This window comes from Abramis brama (assembly GCF_963993115.1).
Source record: "Abramis brama genome assembly, chromosome: 1".
Lineage (NCBI taxonomy): Eukaryota > Metazoa > Chordata > Actinopteri > Cypriniformes > Leuciscidae > Abramis > Abramis brama.
In genome coordinates this window covers 55982201-56002030 of record NC_139963.1, presented here as the reverse complement: position 1 = coordinate 56002030, position 19830 = coordinate 55982201, and the positions used below count along the sequence as shown (strand labels likewise).

General features: G+C 37.3%; 1 protein-coding gene across 2 annotated transcripts in view; it reads left to right on the top strand.

The window, feature by feature from the left end:
* LOC311074188 (uncharacterized protein) overlaps positions 1–19496 on the top strand; it is a 47642-nt gene extending 28146 nt beyond the window's left edge. Inside the window, exons 2-8 of one of the 2 annotated variants that reach the window (XM_084100588.1) lie at positions 6159–6363; positions 15228–15542; positions 15640–15990; positions 16498–16587; positions 19048–19095; positions 19241–19321; positions 19433–19496. In XM_084100588.1, coding sequence (XP_083956714.1) covers positions 6333–6363; positions 15228–15542; positions 15640–15990; positions 16498–16587; positions 19048–19095; positions 19241–19321; positions 19433–19488 — 972 coding nt within the window. In that variant the 5' untranslated portion in view covers positions 6159–6332 and the 3' untranslated portion in view covers positions 19489–19496. The remainder of the gene's footprint in view (positions 1–6158; positions 6364–15227; positions 15543–15639; positions 15991–16497; positions 16588–19047; positions 19096–19240; positions 19322–19432) is intronic. The other variant, XM_084100587.1, reaches the window with a different exon arrangement.
* The last annotated feature ends 334 nt before the right edge of the window (positions 19497–19830 follow it).

The window sequence follows — 19830 nt, the reverse complement described above, 5'->3', positions numbered from 1 at the left end:
TATTGCAGTTGAGTTTAAGGAAGTTGGCGTTCATCCAGGATTTTATGCAGAGAGGCAGTTTGTGATGGTTAATACTGTGGCAGAAGTGATGGATCTGGTGCTGAGGTATAGTTGTGTGTCGTCTGCGTAACTGTGGAATTTAAATCCGTGATTATGAATGATAAGTCCAAGGGGAAGCATATACAGGATAAACAGAAGGGGACCTAGCACCGAGCCTTGAGGGACTCCGTGATTGACAGGTATGGTGTGAGACGTACAGTTGTTGATGGATATGAATTGAACTGAACTGTTGGTGAGGTAGGAGGTGAACCAGGAAAGAGCTGAGCCAGAGATGCCAAGATGTTGTAGGCGTTGTAGAAGGATGGAGTGGTCAATGGTGTCGAAGGCGGCAGAGAGGTCAACTAGGAGGAGAATGGAGAGCGAACCAGAGTCAGAGGCGAGCAGGAGGTCATTTGTTACTTTGAGTAGTGCAGTTTCAGTAGAGTGATGAGAGCGGAATCCAGACTGAAAGGTTTCGTAGAGCATTGGAGAGGAGGTGATGTTTTAGTTGAGAGGCGAACGAGCGTTCCAGGATTTTAGACAGGAAAGGTAGGTTGGAGATGGGGCGGAAATTGTTGGGGTTGTCAGGATCCAGGCCAGGTTTTTTAAGTATTGGTGTGATGGCGGCAACTTTGAAGGAAGAGGGAACTGTTCCAGAGGTGAGAGAGGAGTTGATGATGACCATGATGAGTGGGCTGAGGCAGGGGAGGCAAAGCTTGTCTGGTACCTTTAGTCTGGTACCTTTTATTGGATGCTGAATAAGACAAAACATTTTAAAATGTACTTATTATTCAGTCCCATAAGTACATAAAAACAGTTATTTGTACATATCGCATTAATAACCTTATTAAATTTGCAAGAGTAAATTAACTTCCATAAATTGCCATTAAAATCATGTTAAGGAATACATAAAGGATCTGCAATATATAGAAGTTAATCTTCTCTTGTTTTGTCTTATTCAGCATCCAATAAAAGGTACCAGACAAATACTTGTATTTATCCATTAAATAAGTTATTTTTGTTTTAGCAGATTTAGTCCAAACTGGGTTCAGAGATGATCAGTTCTGTGTGGGTTAAGATGTCAGTTCCTCTGCTTTCTTTCTTCTTTAACCACACGTGTTTCTCTAATAAACATGTGTGGTTAAACTAACAGAGTTCTCACACTCAGCAGAAACATGTTTCCAAACCTCAACAGTGAGTTCACCGCTCTGAAAATACTCCTGAAAATACCAGGGGCGTAGCCATCATTTCAAAAGTGAGGGGGACAGAATGCCAAGCGTAATACCATTTTTTGCTTAATTGGCTTAATATGCTATTTATGTTTAAAGCAATAAAACAGAAAGAAAGAAAGAAAGAAAGAAAGAAAGAAAGAAAGAAAGAAATGCAGATGTTCTGTACTTTATACTGCACATAGCCTAGTATTGTATATTGTACTATATTGTTTACATATTTTAAATTGTTTTTTGTGTAGGCTACGCCAAACTTCAAGCTTTTAAAACTACTTCAAATTTTCTGGTTAGGCTTTTTCAAGACAACTTAAAGTTTGTCTAAAAATGTTTTATCTAACAGTTTTAAAGTGTTACTGAATTATATGGTAAACACCATGTAGGCTACACGTTACAACGCTGCATGATAGCAGATATAGTGGCTGTTAATGCATGAAAATCCAAATTCAGCATTAACAATCACCATCTTTATTCTAATTTGAAGGGCTTTGATTACATATCTGTGAAAATAAAAGACATTACGAATAAAAAAAAAGACTGAAAATAAGCGCACGTTTGTGCGAGTAGTGAATATTTACAATTTCCAAGAAAACTTGTTATTATTATTCAATTAATTATTCAACTCGAGTTATTCATCATTGTGCAACACTTCGGAGACCACATGACAACTTAAAGTGCTTGACTTTTTCGTGAAAAAGGAGTGAAGAGTTTTTTTTGCCGTTTTAGCTCATTGCGACCTCTATGATAATGCTGGATACAGCGCGGGTGCGAGCGTGGAGGTGTCGTGATGCACGACTGACTGATTACCATTGAAATGTGAAAGTCACGTATCTTGACTCTTTGAATTTTAAATCTGGATGTATGCACATTGGCCCGCAAAAAAACTCAACTTGTCATGAACACACTTGCACTAAGAAAAAGTGCGGGGGACGAATTTACATTTTATAAAAAGTGGGGGGGACACGTCCCTCGAGTAATCTACGCCCATGGAAAATACGTAGTCACACTAGTTCCACATTGCTAAATTAAAACTAGACCAAAGGTTATTAAAACAGTTCTGGAAGCGCTAGAACTCAAAGCCAGAACACAAAGAGGACAAAAGACAACAATTAGGCAGAAACGCATGTGTATTAGTTTAACCATACTGGTTTTAGATCTTCTTTTCCAGGTCTAGAAAATCCCTCTTTTAAATGGCTATCTTGTATATCCAGGTTTCTATGGAATGCCAAAGCTGACTTAATTATAAATAAATAAATACATAAATAAATATACGAAGAAATGTAAAAAAGCAAAAATACATAAATAAATACATAAATAAATATACAAAGAAATGTAAAAAAAGTACAAATAAGTGAGTATTTATACTTTTATTTCCTTATTTATGTATAATTGTATTTTTTCACACATTAATTGTATTTTTTATTTATACATTTATTTATTTCCACATTTATTTTTGTATATGTTTTTATGTCTACATTTATTTATTTTCACATTTATTTATTTCTACATTTATTTATTTCTACATTTATTTATTTCTACATTTCTTTGTCCGTATGCTAATGAGGGGGGCGTGTTTTACCTCAGACATCAGCAATCAAGCTCAGAGTGGCAGTGCTGAAGCTTTGAGGCCACAGTGACACTTTGTGGTGTGACCAAATGAAACGCAAGAGGTGTGCGGACAATATCACATTTTAAGTCATGTAATATCACCCTAACTGTATGTAGGGTAGGCTATATAGGGTTAACACACATAGCACACATGAACAGACACTGCACTTCAACGGGTCTGATAGCAGACACTTGGAGATGGAAGCGCATGAAAGTATCCACTATTAATAACAATGTAAATGCGGTGGATAGGGCTGATAAGAGCTTGCGTTTGGCTCGCGTTTATTGTCGATGAGACTCGCACACCAGCGCAGAACGCGGAGAGAAACCAGCGCACATTTCACTGACTCCTACGCAAGCATAGGCTATTGATCAATGAGTTTGAAACGCTACTCAATACACAGTTTACATTCGCGTTTCCTAATTTCGTATGCATAACAGGTGACAATTCAAATGCTTAAAACAACCCATATTTCATAGATGCTGCTCTTACATACTGATTAATCACAAGTCATCAATTTGGAATTATTCTTAAATCAAACAAAAGGGGCTCATGTAAACGCAGCTAGTGAGCCACGCATCTCACGCCATGCATTGGAGCACAGAAGCATCATCATGCCCATTCAAACAGCACCTGTCGTGCCCATGGTCGTGGTGATATACTGTATATATATTTCCCCCATAAATTGATTTCCAGGGGAAAATAGGTATACATCATCATATATGTCAAGTTCTTAATATTAATCGATAAACTACTCAGTTATTATAATAAGGCACTATTAAAGCTTGCAAGCCAAACGCAAGCTCTTATCAGCCCTATCCACCGCATTTACATTGTTATTAATAGTGGATACTTTCATGCGCTTCCATGTCCAAGTGTCTGCTATCAGACCCGTTGAAGTGCAGTTTCTGTTCATGTGTGCTATGTGTGTTAACCCTATATAGCCTACACTAAATACAGTTAGGGTGATATTACATGACTTAAAATGTGATATTGTCCGCACACCTCTTGCGTTTCGTTTGGTCACACCACAAGGTGTCACTGTGGCCTCAAAGCTTCAGCACTGCCACTCTGAGCTCAATTGCTGATGTCTGAGGTAAAACACGCCCCCCTCATTAGCATACGGACAAAGAAATGTAGAAATAAATAAATGTAGAAATAAATAAATGTGGAAATAAATAAATGTAGAAATAAATAAATGTGAAAATAAATAAATGTAGACATAAAAACATATACATAAATAAATGTGGAAATAAATAAAAGTGGAAATAAATAAATGTATAAATGTATAAATAAAATAATAAATAAATACAAATACAATTAAAATACAATTACACATAAATAAGGAAATAAAAGTATAAATACTCATTTATTTGTACTTTTTTACATTTCTTTGTATATTTATTTATGTATTTATTTATGTATTTTTGCTTTTTTACATTTCTTCGTATATTTATTTATGTATTTATTTATTTATTTATAATTAAGTCAGCTTTGGCATTCCATAGGTTTCCAAGATGGTTTCCAAAACAATTTTAAAAATCGTTGAATTTTGTTGTTTTAGCTTATTGTAATGTTAGTTTTTTTTCTTCATAAATAACATTTTGTACCGTTTTGATGCTGGAAATATATGTTTTACATGTCAACGTCTGTGCTTTTGTAATGTACAGTATGTGTAATAAGCAAAGCTTCTGCCTACTCCTTTTGGGTCACTGCGAGTTGCTTTGATCACATATAGATTATATGATTATATATATATATATGCCTATAGTTTGTTTAGAGCTTTTTTGTTTTCGTTTTTTCTAACCCTATAGACCAAAATAAAACATATTTTTACAAAGAGGCCATTTTTCTTGTGCATTTTTCCCAGTTAAATTATTAACTCCCTACTAGGTTATATATTGATATAGTTTTCAAACTCACTGTTCACTAAAATAATTGAAATAGAAACAGAGCGTATTTAGGCATTTAGGCCAACCGTCTCCATTGGCTTTGTATTGCCTGAAGCCGCCTCCTTGTCATTTCTAACTTATAACAAAGAACAATGTCTAAAAGCTTCTATGTGCTACAGCAAACAAGCTACAAAACCCTAGAAACAAGTTTTTATAAGCTGTTGACCCCAAAAAACAAGCATTTAAGGGCACACAAGTGGATACAGGCAACTGAGATAGAGCCGCGGGAGGGGAACGTAGTCGGCGACCAGTATAGCTTAGCTTAGCTTACAGAAATATAATATATAAAACTGGCATTTGACTAAGTGACAAAATGTTCCAGTTTATGCTTCATGTCTTATTACCTGAATCCACTGTGGCATCATGAGAGGTAGAGGATCACCAAAGTGTGGGTTGCTTCACAAATCGAGTCCAGGCAGAGAGCAGATATTCTGTCTACACCTGTTGATGTTAGCCTTACGCTGACTGAGCTAACGTTAACATACACTGCTGCTTGGTAACTTCAGACTGTTATATTTAAAATATTTAAAGTAGAACATTCTGTGTAGCTGACTAAAGAAAAACATTTTTGTAGGCCTACCATGAAAACGAGTCCACTTAAAGGTGATCTAAGTAACTTTTTTACCTTAACTGAACAGCTTCGGAGTCAGTGGAATGGTTATATTACTTATTTCGGGTTGAATGGTGGTGGTTTCGCACCCCTTGTGCCCGGGAGCGGAAAAAACTCACTTGCAACCCGCCGGCCTCGCCGTCAGGAAGTATCGCGTGATATCAGGTCTCGCGATGTAAAAAACTGCTTGACGGCACTGCACACGTACACGCCCCCATTCAAGCGCCGGTGTGGTATAGTATTCTGTAACCGTATAGTATTCTGTAACTCTGAGGACCCAGTTAGTATGCCAGTAGTATGCCTGATCTAAATCTGTTCTCGCGATACGGTAAGGCAGTATCAGTGCAGTAATATCAGGTAAAGCTCATAGCACGATCATCGGATAACGTTAGCTGTATGCTATGCTACTATCTAAGCTAACTAAAAAACACACTAACAACGAGAAATGTTTAATTTCACAATCTATAGCTTCGGATAAATACTAGTATATGAACCGTATAATTTAAAATACATTAAATACATTAATGATTCGTTATAACGTAGTACAAACGTCTTCTATAATAAAGTGATTTTGTATGATTTGTAACCAGGCACTAAAGCGATTACCCATAAAACGGGCTTTGAACCAATCGGATTGCTTGGGTCCTCAGCCCGGACCCATTACTATACGGTTACAGAATACTATACCACACCGGCTAGCTGTAAGCAAAGGGCAACGATAGATTGAGTTATGGCTGAGCCTGTAAAAAAGAAGCAGAAAACTAGGAAATCTTTGTCGGAGGACCAATGAAAGAGGAAACTGGAGACTGACCGAGCCAGAAGTCAGACTCGAGTAAATATCGGACCAGCTTTTTCAGAATGGCGAGAACTTAGAGAAACAGAAGCCTGCACAACGGATGCTGACCTGGCCTTCTTGCTGTTGCACTTGTAAGTATCTTTGGAATCGTCTGATAATAGGCAATAAACATGTTGCACATATCATGATCGAGCTAGAAAAAAACGTTCTGATGTTTTCTTAGACAAGCAAAGGTACCGTCAATCTACCAGATGAACTTATAGACCTTGCTAATATAACTTTAGACAAATATTAGCCTCCGATATATATATTTTTTATGCTCATGCCCACTCTCCCAAAAAAAAAAAAACCCCAAAAAAACACGAAAGCAGTAGTTCGCCTCGTTCATATCATATCGTTCGTTCCAGGTAAAAATACTAGTATGCATGACAACACAATAATAAAAAAAAAAAAACTCAAGTATTGGTTTACTTGCCTCGGTAGACATAACTGGTTTTGAAATAGCCGGTTCCTCTGCTCAGCTGGGTTGCTCGTGGCGAGGAACAACAGTTTGTTTTTACGACAGTGTGTTTGAAAGCATTTACTACCAGACACTAGGGGGAGATTCGTAGAGAAAAAACACTCAGGCTTGCCTGGTGTCCCTTTAAAACCGCAACATTTTCTGTCAGCAATGTACAAGTAGTGTTTAACAGTCATGTTCTTTTAGTTTTGTTCTCATGGACTTTTAGTTTGTATTCTTTAGTTCCCTTTTTCCCATGTCTGAGTTTCCCGCCATCATCAGTTACCATGGAAACCCATCTCACCAGCTGTCACTCATCATGTTCGTTAGCTCTGTGTATTTAGTTCCTCATTGTTCTCTGTTTCCTGTCGGTTCTCGTTAACGCACTAGCTAAGTTTGGTTATGTATGTGTTCTGCTATTAAAGCCTGTTTATTCTTATTTCGTCTTCATCCTGTTCCTGTCGAAGCCACGCTGAGCCATAGCGTCACATAGTGCTGTCAACATTGATTAATTGAGTGGGAGCATGGTTTGGGGGAGGCATGATTAAGGGGTGGGGGCGTGGTTTGGGGAGGTGTGATTAAGGGGTGGGAGCATGGTTTGAGGAGGTGTGGTTAAGGGGTGGGGGCGTGGTTTGGGAAAGCATGATTAAGGGGTGGGGCGTGGTTTTGGGGAGGCGTGATTAAGGGGTGGGGGCGTGGTTTGGGGAGGTGTGATTAAGGGGTGGGAGCATGGTTTGGGGGAGGCATGATTAAGGGGTGGGGGCGTGGTTTGGGGAGGTGTGATTAAGGGGTGGGGGCGTGGTTTTGGGGAGGCGTGATTAAGGGGTGGGGGCGTGGTTTGGGGAAGCATGATTAAGGGGTGGGGGCGTGGTTTTGGGGAGGCGTGATTAAGGGGTGGGAGCATGGTTTGAGGAGGTGTGGTTAAGGGGTGGGGGCGTTGTTTTAGGAAAGCATGATTAAGGGGTGGGGCGTGGTTTTGGGGAGGCGTGATTAAGGGGTGGGGGCGTGGTTTGGGGAGGTGTGATTAAGGGGTGGGAGCATGGTTTGGGGGAGGCATGATTAAGGGGTGGGGGCGTGGTTTGGGGAGGTGTGATTAAGGGGTGGGGGCGTGGTTTGAGGAGGCGTGGTTAAGGGGTGGGGCGTGGTTTGGGGAAGCATGATTAAGGGGTGGGGGCGTGGTTTTGGGGAGGCGTGATTAAGGGGTGGGGGCGTGGTTTGGGGAAGCATGATTAAGGGGTGGGGGCGTGGTTTTGGGGAGGCGTGATTAAGGGGTGGGAGCGTGGTTTTGGGGAGGCGTGATTAAGGGGTGGGAGCGTGGTTTTGGGGAGGCGTGATTAAGGGGTGGGGGCGTGGTTTGGGGAGGCGTGGTTAAGGGGTGGGAGCGTGGTTTTGGGGAGGCGTGATTAAGGGGTGGGGGCGTGGTTTGGGGAGGCGTGATTAAGGGGTGGGAGCGTGGTTTTGGGGAGGCGTGATTAAGGGGTGGGAGCGTGGTTTGGGAGCGAATGCATCAAAAAAATACTTGACAAATGCATTCACAACCTTGCAACTATGTTATTGTTCTTTAATACATAAAGTAATACATCCTTTCCATTCAATGTTTGGCCCGCAACAATAGAATAATATATTTTTTAAATTGTTTAGCTTTTAACACCTTTTACATGACACTATTTATTTTCATGGCCATAGGTTAAAATAAAATACAAAATCTACTACACTATTTCAGTAAAAAACATCCTCCTGATGTTCTCTTGTAGCCTATACTTTCCTTATGTGGGCTTTGTAGCAACAATGGGTTGTACATTAATATTAATATTAGCTCAAATGATCTATAGGGAATTTTAATAATTAATCATGAATATGATTAATATTTTGTATGTTACAGTTAAATTAATTTATCGCAGCTGAACTAGATTGATATATGAATGATTACCATAACGGGTTATGGTTCGTCATTAATACATCAAATAGTCTTATTTCAGCTCGAAGTAATGGGATAACTTTAATGGAATTAATTTAGTTATCAAACAATCTGTTTGTCCAGCAAACATTGAACGTAAGATTAACTTAATTCTCAAGGAAAATTATCCTTCTTACAAACACGAGAAAGAGTATCTTTTCCAGGCCTTGAAAAGACAACTTTCTATGTTTGTAAAATTAGCTTACTTAAATCGTACCGAGATAAAGCATATAGCTAAGATCGAACATTTCAGGGACTAAGTAACATGGGCAATTAAAACAGAGTCAGTCAAGGACATATGGAATTTAATAATTAGACTAATACTACATCGAAACTACGAGTATACACAGAGTAAATACATATTTACAACAGAAACATACGGATGAAAACATTACAAGACCAAACGGATAACAGATGAGAGAGGGAGAGGATGAAAGGGAGAAAGTGAAACTAAATTTCAGGATGAGAGAGATCACCGAGATGATCTCTGCATGGCAAAATCACAGGCAACCTTTTGAGAGACAGCAAGGAATCAAATCACATTAAAAGTTCAATAAAATTATCTTGCAAAATGGTTCTCTTTGTTGCTGAAGAACGCATAGTTCATGCGTGTGTCCTAAGACCAGCGTGCGTGTGTTTCTTTAAGAAAGCAGGGCTCGCGCTCTCGTGTCTTCTGGTGAGCGCGGTAGCGGGGTTTTCGAAAGAGTCTTTCTCTTTGAGTTGAAGTTGTCTGCTGCGTTTGCTTCGTGCAGTCCGAAGACGAAAATAAATAAAAGACTTAAAGAAAATTGAAAACGCTCCCAAAGGGAGCCATAAGGTCTTCTCGCTGACGAGGCGGGTTCGTGAAAATGCAGGAACAAAACAAGACGAAAGGAAATACAGAACAGAACTGAGCGGAACGCGGAGTGTAACCGCTTTTCTAGGGCACAGGAATTTCACTCCTCCGTGGGCTTGAGCCAATTGGAACGCGAAATTCCAGGCGGGAGAAAAGTTCTTTGTTCACTGTCTCACAGTTTGATTTGCATGTTTTATGGCAGTCTTAGGATCATGCCATTTCTACGTTAAACAATTATAACTGCAGTAAAATGCATTTTATCATAATTTGGTATCCATATCTTTCCTACGGGTATATGGAGGTTCAATTCAAGACCAAATTTGGTATGTTTAAAAGCTACGGCCTAGAAGTACCTTCTTACTCTGTAAGATAAGTATTAAAAGTTCGATTAACAAACTGGGAATAAGACTAACCTAAAATGTGATGTGCATTTACAAGTGGGAATGAAAATTGGACTTTTAAAAAGACCACATGACATATACCTATGAATTCGCAACAGTGTGCACCTCTGAAACATTATTCCTTTAAGGTTTACAAGAATACAAAAACATATCACAGAGAAGAACAATCGTGGAAAAGAGAAAATACATTCAGGTTTGCATATTTCTTCAATGGTTATACATATAAAATATCTAGGATGAACACTTTAATTCTGCTCTTCTGCCAGAATCTCAGTGAGATTCCTGGGTTGTCGACATTCCGTTAGGACCATAAAATTTTATGGTCTGGGGGGAGTTAGGGTACAAATATAGTGTATCATTCTTAAAATACCCACTTAGAATTCAAAACTACACACTAGGGAATCACACTATAGAATAACACAAAACTAATCACATGTATAATGGAATTGTATATCAAAAAGAATATCTCTAAGTTCTAAGTTAAATTCAAAGGATGTTTGTGTGTGTGTGGGGGTGTGATGTCACGTAGCAGGAGAAGGTTTTGTTATCTCTCTGTGGTCCAGAGAGGGGGAAGGGGGTTTGGAATGCAGAACTTTGCAGAGTTAACGAAAGATGTTGACTGTTTATCCTCCAAGGTACAATAAAGTGTCACGAAAGTCCATTTGTTGCCGACTAGCTGGAGCCAATGTATGATTTGTAATTTCGAAGTCAGGAGGTTACAAGCTCTGATAAGCTTAGCAAAGAAAGTTATGGGCAGGAATGTGCTTAGAAAACACAGAGAGTCCGAATTTGTTAATTCAGAATCAAACGAACGAATGATTCAAATAGCCCAGTCGCTACAGCTTCTAGGTCGCCAGCACCTTTATTTGACACTGACACGTACGTCAGCTTTGCAAGTCATGCACGGATCCCGACCAAAACGAAAACACGGGAATTTTCTCTGTAAATCATCTGTGAATTTTACATTTGGGTTTTCTTTTTTTTTACGCTGTTAGCTACTTACATCTTATCTTGCACTTGACCGTAAACTGAAGCGTCGAGTCACGCTGCTAACATTCTGTGAACATAAAATCCGCCTACTTTGATTTGATTGGTCATTTCAAATATTCTGCGACAGACCAATGAGGCTGAGATGAACACACACACACACAGGCCTCTGTTTTCTGACGTGCTCTCTGCTTTGAGCCGCTGTGGATTGAGGAACGCGCTGATTATAACAAGACAGGGCGAAGCCGAAGCTGGTTTCATATGTTTTGTGTGCAAAGGCAAGTGCCAGTCAATTTAAAGTACACGCTTAATGGAACCCCCCAAACATTGATATGTGGGAACTGGGAAGGTGTGATGAAGTTATGAGACTCCCATGAGGTTTTGTGAACAGAGTTTGCTGCCGATACAGTAAATGTTCTCACTGAACCATAAGGGACATTCTACCAGAAACGTACATTATCTGTCCTTGAATTGTTACAGTGAATAACAAAAGTATTTCATCCAAAAATTTCTAAAACTGGCTCATAGTTGATTTCTGTGAGTTGTTCTGTAAAGGAATATGACATTCATTAGGTTCTCAGATATTTTTTTCTTTATTAAAAACACTTTTGAAAATTACAAATCCTGTCAATGTCCTTGTCCCCAGCCAAATTGGAGCTACAGCTTTCATAGTTTTGTTATGCTACAAACTGTTATTTATAAAAAAAAAAACTCATCAATAACAAGTTTAAGCTGTTATCATTCACATCAACTGATCAAAAACATGAAATTATATATACATTCTACAAATAAATTCTATTTTACAACTGTCCCCATGTTTTGGTCAGTCCTGTCACGTTTACATAAAACTCTACATAAAATGTGTGAAATACGCCTTTAAGGGTATCACTCAGAGGAAGTGACATAATTTGACCCAGGTGAAGCTTACATTGATTAAGGCTGAATTCTGTCATTGAATTGTATGATTTTAAGCTTGTTTTTGTATATTTTTTTAGGAAGACGAGCTAAAGGGTCAGGCCCTGTCACGGTAAAACATTCCAGAAAATAATGAAAATGTTTTAAATCCAAAACATGTCTAAAAAGGTTATTGAAATTCCTTGCTTGCATGTTAACAGTTTTTATGCTAGCAGGCTGAGTAATGGCAGTTTAAAATGGCCAACCGTCAGGCCCTGTCACATCAGGCCCCGTCACATTCCCGTGTGACACGGCCTTACAAATTAATGTTATTGTTCTTTTTTATTACATTTATTGCATATTTTATGTATTTAACGCATGCAATAGTAAAATGAAGTCCAAGGTGCTTGATTTTTATACAACTGTGGCCATGGAAGTGATTTAAACACCTGAATTCAATTATTTGGAGGGCTGTCCCAATACTTTTGGCAATATTATGTATGTCCTTGGCTGAATTTAACCATAGTCTAATATTACATTAACATTAAAATTATAATAATAATTTAAAAAAGAAATGCCAATCAAAACTTAAATAAAGAACACAAAACATAACTTTTTCTGCATCATCAAAATCCATAAAGTCAGTCCTGTCACAGTACCATCAGTCCTGTCACGCCATGGTCAGTCCTGTCACACAGGAAATATGACAAAAGTGTACTATTTGAGGAAATATTAATTAATTAATCTCTTTAACTGTGTAGATGAAGGTGGGGGTATATATCCACTACTAAGTTTTTATAAAAATCTCCTATGTAAAGTTAGTAATTTTACAACTATATGAGTGCCTGGTGGGTATTCTGTGATTTTGTGTACTACAGTTGACCGAAAAGTTACTTATATTTCTTAAATGAATTATAAAACCATGTTAGATACAATCAGGGACATGTGATCAATAAGAAAATGCTATTTGTATCAAAGAAATTCATTAGGAAACCATTCTGACATATACAAATTTGTCTGTGACAGGGCCTGACATTTTAGGGGTGAAATGCGTATAAAAATGTATTTTATTTAATCATAAAAACATGCTGAGATGGCATGATATGTGTTTCTCATAGTTTAACATGTCCTCCATATGTCTCAACGTTCAGATTTAAGAAAAATATATTTTTTCCCCCAAGATTTTTTTTTCTGGAAATGTACGTTTCTGGTAGAATGTCCCACAAGACTGAATCTATAGGCTACTGTAGTTGATATTTACAGATGAAGGGTGAGTTACAGTAATGTCTCATGGTAAGTCTCGCTCTCTCTCTCTCTCTCTCTCTCTCTCTCTCTCTGGGTTTCCATCCAAACGTAAAGCGAAGGCGTTATATGCAAATGTGTCTTCTAGTGTCATAGAGCCGTAAAGCTGTAGGATTCAAAACACAAACGAAACGACTCGTTACGGCGGTTCAGAGACGATTCTTTCTTTTGGGAGACAATAACTTTATTTATCGTGCACTTTCGAATTTAAAACTTTGTAGAACTTTTACATTCACAAACAGCAATATTACACTGCGTGAAAGGGAATATTCGAAAAAACATAATTGGGGAACTTTAACTCTTTAACTCGCAGAAGTCAAAAACAACTCAAGCGAGCATGAAAACTTTTTTACGAATTAAGTGATTTTTGGGGGGGAAATTTGCCATTTCCATCACTCGTTTCTGATGCAATACTTCAGTGCGCATGAAAACAGGGTGATGAAAACATAACTAGAGGAAGTTACCAACCAGAGGAGGAGCTGATGATGTGTAAAGGAAGAGCTGTAACTATATATAATGAAGAGAAAGACTGACAGAAACAGAAAATGGCTGATAAGTGTGATCTGTGTCTGCTGGGACTGATCATTCTCTCTTCACTTCTCACAGGTAAAGAAATCTGTATTTTCTCTAAAGACATTTAGTGGAATTAGTCTGGAAAGAGTTCATTTGAACATGCTCAGTTTATTCTTGCACACATTCACGTTGTTATCTCAGAGTTGTGTATTGATACACACAGATCATACTGTATTATTCCTGATACTGGACATAGTGTCACTCAAACATCTGATGATGAAGAATTATCTTCATATTAAGAGTGTGTCAGTGATTTGAACTGATAAAGACTAATAGTTTATTCTGGAGAGTGTGTTGTTTGCTTTAAGTGAGGAAAAAACTGTCACACTTTACAATAAGGGTATATGAATAATCATGTACTAATACCTGGATTAATACTTAATTCAGCATGAACTATGATAAATGAAAGCATGAACTAATCATGAACAATGAAGAGTTATCGTGAACTATGATGGAGTCATTATGGATTCACACATGAATAACGGCAGCCTTAACTACATGTTAGTACATGTATGATAGTTAATGCATTCATTAACATTTATGGATAAACCAAATCAAACTGCCTCTTTAAGAAAAACCCTTAAAAGGTCTTTATCTGTTTTGTGTTGCTCTCTTTCCCTTCAAACTCACCCAAACAAACAAACAAATAAAAGATAAAGGTTATTTGTAGTTATATTACTATTTATTTAAACATATATGGACTCAAAAGGAAGCCCAAACACACCTGTACGAGGCACATTTACCATCAAATATGGCGTGCAAGCTAATCAAAGCATAAACCAATACAACAATACAGTTAATACAGTACTGTACAAAACTACCTGGAAAAATCCCAATATAAAACACATGCAAACATGACTTTAATTATCAATTTGGTTTACCAAAGCAATCAATATATTAGGTTAAAATGCCAGCTTTACCGTAGCAACACAACTAGCACATATTCACACACCTAACACAACAATATCCACACAACGAGTGTTCAGCTCAGTGAAGTGATGTTGTGTGGTCAGAGAACAGAAGTACAGTATCATCACGACTGTGTCTGGATGGAGAGTGAACTACTGATCCCAGCAAACCTTCCCTGAGTTTTGCTCCTTCCTTTGGGAACTGTTCCACAAATATTCTTTGTGGGTTTTGAATTGTTATGTTGTATTTAGCTGTGCATAAGTCACAGTAGGGTGAGTTTGAAGGAAAGAGAGAAACACAGAACAGATAAAGAGCTTTTAAGGGCAGTTATTAGTGTATTTTCTACGCTTGAAGAGGAGGATCAACTAATCCTGTGCCGTCCAGTAATGTTTATGACAAAGATGAAATCAAGAGTTCAAGATATGATGATATTACATTATTTACATTTGTTTCAGAGTCAGAGTATTTCTTATTCCTTCTTAAAGAGGCGTTTGATTTAGTTTATCCATAGATTTTAATTAATGAATTAACTATTAAACACCAGAAAAATGATTTGAATCTTCTGCTTTTTATGCTGGTATGGTTTATGGTTTCATTTATTAATATCATAATGATCACTGAGATATACTGTGTTTCAGGTATCAGTGGAGTGGATGATCATGTGTACATCGGTTCTGGTGAAAATGTGCGTCTGTCCTGTAATAATGCTCTTTCTGACTGCAAATCTAAAACTACATGGACCTACAACAGAGATTCAGCATCAGTTGAACTGATTACTGGAGGGATAAAGAATAAAGACACAGAGAGACATGAAAGACTGAGTCTGGAGTCTGACTGCTCTCTGAACATCAAGAACGTCACAGAAGAAGATCATGGATTATACAGCTGCAGACAATATGTGAATGGACAGAAACAAGGACCTGATGCACGTGTTTATCTGCATGTTCTTCATGGTAAGTTTATGATTATGTGGTCAATTTAAAAAGGGCAGATTCTCCCTTTAAACTCAGATGATGATTGAAGAGTCTGTGATTTGTGTCTTGTGTTCAGTTTCAGTGTCTCCATCATCATCTTCATCATCATCATCCTCATCCTCACAGACGGAGATCAGTCCAGGCCGCTCTGTGACTGTCTCCTGTCAGTTGTATTCATATACTGGATTCTCCTGTGATTATTGGGTCACTTCTGAGGGAGTTGAGCTGTTGTGGGTGAATCAGGCTGGTGTTGATCTGAAGACAGACTCCAGATATCAGATATTATCATCATCAGATCAATATGACTGTATCATCATCACTCTGACTACAACACTCCTGAATGAAGATGACAACAGAGAGTGGAGATGTCAGCTTACTCACAGAAATCAACTCGAGACCTCAGTCAGATACACTGTCAAGTATTCAGGTGAGAAAACACTCTTTTCTGACAGATTTGTCAAAACTTTCACACACTGGCTCTACTCTTTCTGATGGCTTCATACGTTTGGCAAATGTAAAATATTATATATTATAATATTATATATTATTAAGTCATAAACTGCATGTAAAATCCCTATAATTCTCAATATTGACCTCCTATGGGTCATACTAGGCTAAAATAGACTCTTCTGATTTATGCAATATTTTATGTATGACCCATGAGGGACGTCAATATTGGGAATTATAAGGATTTTATGCAGTTTGAGGAATTAAAGGCTTAATAATGTCATTGATTCAGGAAAGCTGAAGGTTTATGGGAAGCAGCTCACTGTGTTTCACTCTCATATAAACCAGGAATAAATGATACAGTAACATCTCTCTTCTCAACTACTGCCACTGTAAGCTGTGATGATTGAACACAAACTGCATGTCATGATCAATATGAAAATATGATGTTAATCTCCTGATGCGTCTGAACATTCATCTTCTGCAGCTCCAGTCGCTTCAACAACACTGACTCCAGTCAGAAGCTCAAACTCTGAGAAGACATCAAGCCGAACTACAGCAGCAGCTTCTACACAAGGTTCATGATCACATGATCACTGTCACACATCAACAATATTTGTGCATTTTAATGTTTTCATACAGGAAACGTTGTATGTTTTAGATGCCGTCAATAAATAGATATTACACATTTCAATGTTTCTGCAAACTTAGAAATTCAAGTGTGCTAGAAACTCACTTATAAGTTATAACATGAATATCTATGAATGAATAAAGCATCAAATAGATTTATTTTTGGTCAATGGCGATAGTCTTTCTCCTCCAGACACCTTGAGAGTGAAGTAAGAAGATAATGATGACAGACTCGTGCACATGTTCATCATTTCTGTGATATGAAGCTCAAGTATTATGTATGGAATTCAAGCTGCCAATATTAAAAATAAATAAATACATAAATAAATAAATATACAAATAAATGTAAAAAAGAATAAATAAATAAATAAATGTATAAATAAATATACATAGAAAAGCAAAAAAACGAAAATAAATAATTATTTATACATTTATTTCCTTATTTATGTATATATTTATTTTTTCCCATATTTATTTATTTATTCTTTTATTTATTTCTACATTTATTTATTTTTACATTTATTTATTTCTACATTTATGTATTTCTACATTTATTTATTTCTTCATTTATTTCTTCCTACATTTCTTCCTGCGTAGGGTAATGAGGAGGACGTGGTTTACCTCAGACATAGCAATCGAGCTCAGAGTAAGCGAAGGCGAAGGGTTGAGGCCACAGTGACACCCTGTGGCGAAATACAATAAGTATAGCTCACTGACGTTGATATAGGCTACTCTTTATTCCGGACATGGCCGTAAAACATCGTTTGGTCTGGTTTTGTAAAATGTCCTAAAACAGGGACTCTGAAACGGAAGCGCTTGATATTTTCCATTTTTCGGTCAGAACTCACGGAAAGGAAGCAGGGCACATATAGGCTACAGTGAAGTCGACGCAAGCATATTGACCAATGCTTTTGAAACGAGACCATTGCATTTTAATGTAGCCTAATTTCCAAAAACAATACTGACAGCAACAGAAAAATTTTTTTTATTCTATTAAGCGGTGGTAGTCTTAAGCCTACCTCCATAAACTCATGTCCAGGGGCTACCTTAATGTATGAACGTCACGTTAATCCACATCGATAAATTCAGTTAGAGGATAAGACTGTAGGGCAGTTAGCCTACCACTAAAATCCAACCAGAGCTTCACCAGAGCCATCAATACAGAAGAGATCTTAATGCATTTACACAGCAATTAGCCTACAAGTGCATACTAATATTATGAAGTGTTTTACATTTTGAAGACATAAATATGACATGATGGAATCAATGAAGTGATAGGCCTACGTTTAATATGAAACTAAAACAGACACCAGGTGGCAGAAAGTCACTGTCTTAATGAGTGAGTTCAATCCACTCGTTTGATTCCTTAAAATACACCGAATCAAAAACAACTTGACGTGTTGAAGCGGTTCAACTGTGGATTTGTTTCTGATCATTTCTATTTAGGCCTATGTGTTATTTAAATATAATAATAATAATAATAATAATAATAAATAAATGACCAAATGTTCAAAAAGTTGGCAGAGAGGGGTCATGTTCGGGGAAACAATTGTTGATAGGCTATTTTTTGGGCCATGAGTTTAATGCGCAAACCTGCGTGACCATATAGCAACTATTCAGAAATGGAAATTATGAATGCATTAATATTTTAAGAAATTAAACGACTTCACTGTAGCCTATATGTGCCCTGCTTCCTTTCCGTGAGTTCTGACCGAAAAATGGAAAATATCAAGCGCTTCCGTTTCAGAGTCCCTGTTTTAGGACATTTTACAAATCCAGACCAAACAATGTTTTACGGCCATGTCCGGAATAAAGAGTAGCCTATCCATGTCACACAGTAAGATTTAGGATTTTGACCATATACCTCGCAGTCACAGACCGTATCAACGTCAGTGAGCTATACTTATTGTATTTCGCCACAGGGTGTCACTGTGGCCTCAACCCTTCACTTACTCTGAGCTCGATTGCTATGTCTGAGGTAAACCACGCCCTCCTCATTACCCTACACAGGAAGAAATGTAGGAAGAAATAAATGAATAAATAAATAAATGTAGAAATACATATATGTAGAAATAAATAAATGTAGAAATAAATAAATGTAGAAATGAATAAATATATTAATAAATAAAATAATAAATAAATAAATATGGGAAAAAATAAATATATACATAAATAAGGAAATAAATGTATAAATAATAATTTTTTATTTTTTTTTTGCTTTTCTATGTATATTTATTTATACATTTATTTTATTATTATTTTTTTTTACATTTATTTGTATATTTATTTATGTTTTTTTTTTTTTTTTTTTTATATTGGCAGCTTTGGAATTCCATAATTATGTGATGATGATGATGTGTATATGTGGCATTATGTGTTGAACTGAACTAACAGACGTGATCCACAGATCCAGGAGAAACTGAAGTCAGTGTGACTGCTGTATCATTATACAGAGGTACGACACGTTCATTTATACTGACAGCTTTATAACATTAAACTATCAGTCAGTCTGTAAAAGCTTCATCAATAACTGTTGATAGTTGAATACTCTTGACTTCAGTCATGTACAGTTTCTCTTCTTCCTCTCATGTTTCCTGCAGTGATTGTGATTATTGTTGAGATCGCAGTGTTTGCTGCTCCTACTGTGATTCTTCTTCAGATCATCTGTGCAAGAAGAGCTGGTGAGTTTTGAGCCGCACACAGTCTGATGATTCACACTCATCTGATCTGGAACAATCTGCAATCATGATAAAAACACATACGAGAGGTCAGTCAATGCTTTTATTTTGCAGGGAGGAAGGACTCGAAGCACCCAGAGGAAATAGAGATGCCTGCAATATTACAATAAAATACTGACGAGTTTAGAGCAAATCTGCAGCAATATTTACAATAGCAAAAACTTACAGAGGATTGTTCATCGTTTTATTTTCTTCTTCTCAGAAAACAAAGAAAAAACTCTGATCACCCTGAAGAAATAGTGACACCGAGTTTAGATTAAAATGATTTTTTTTTTTTTTTTTTTCACAAATAAAAGGCCAGATTTATCTTCATTAACATCCCAGTCAACACGTTGATCTCACAGTGATCTCTCCATATGATCACAATGTGAGTCACAGCAGGCCCGGCTCCAGATATGAGATGAAAGGTGGGCCGGGCGGATTGGGGGGGTTGGGGAGGGTGTGAGAGGGTG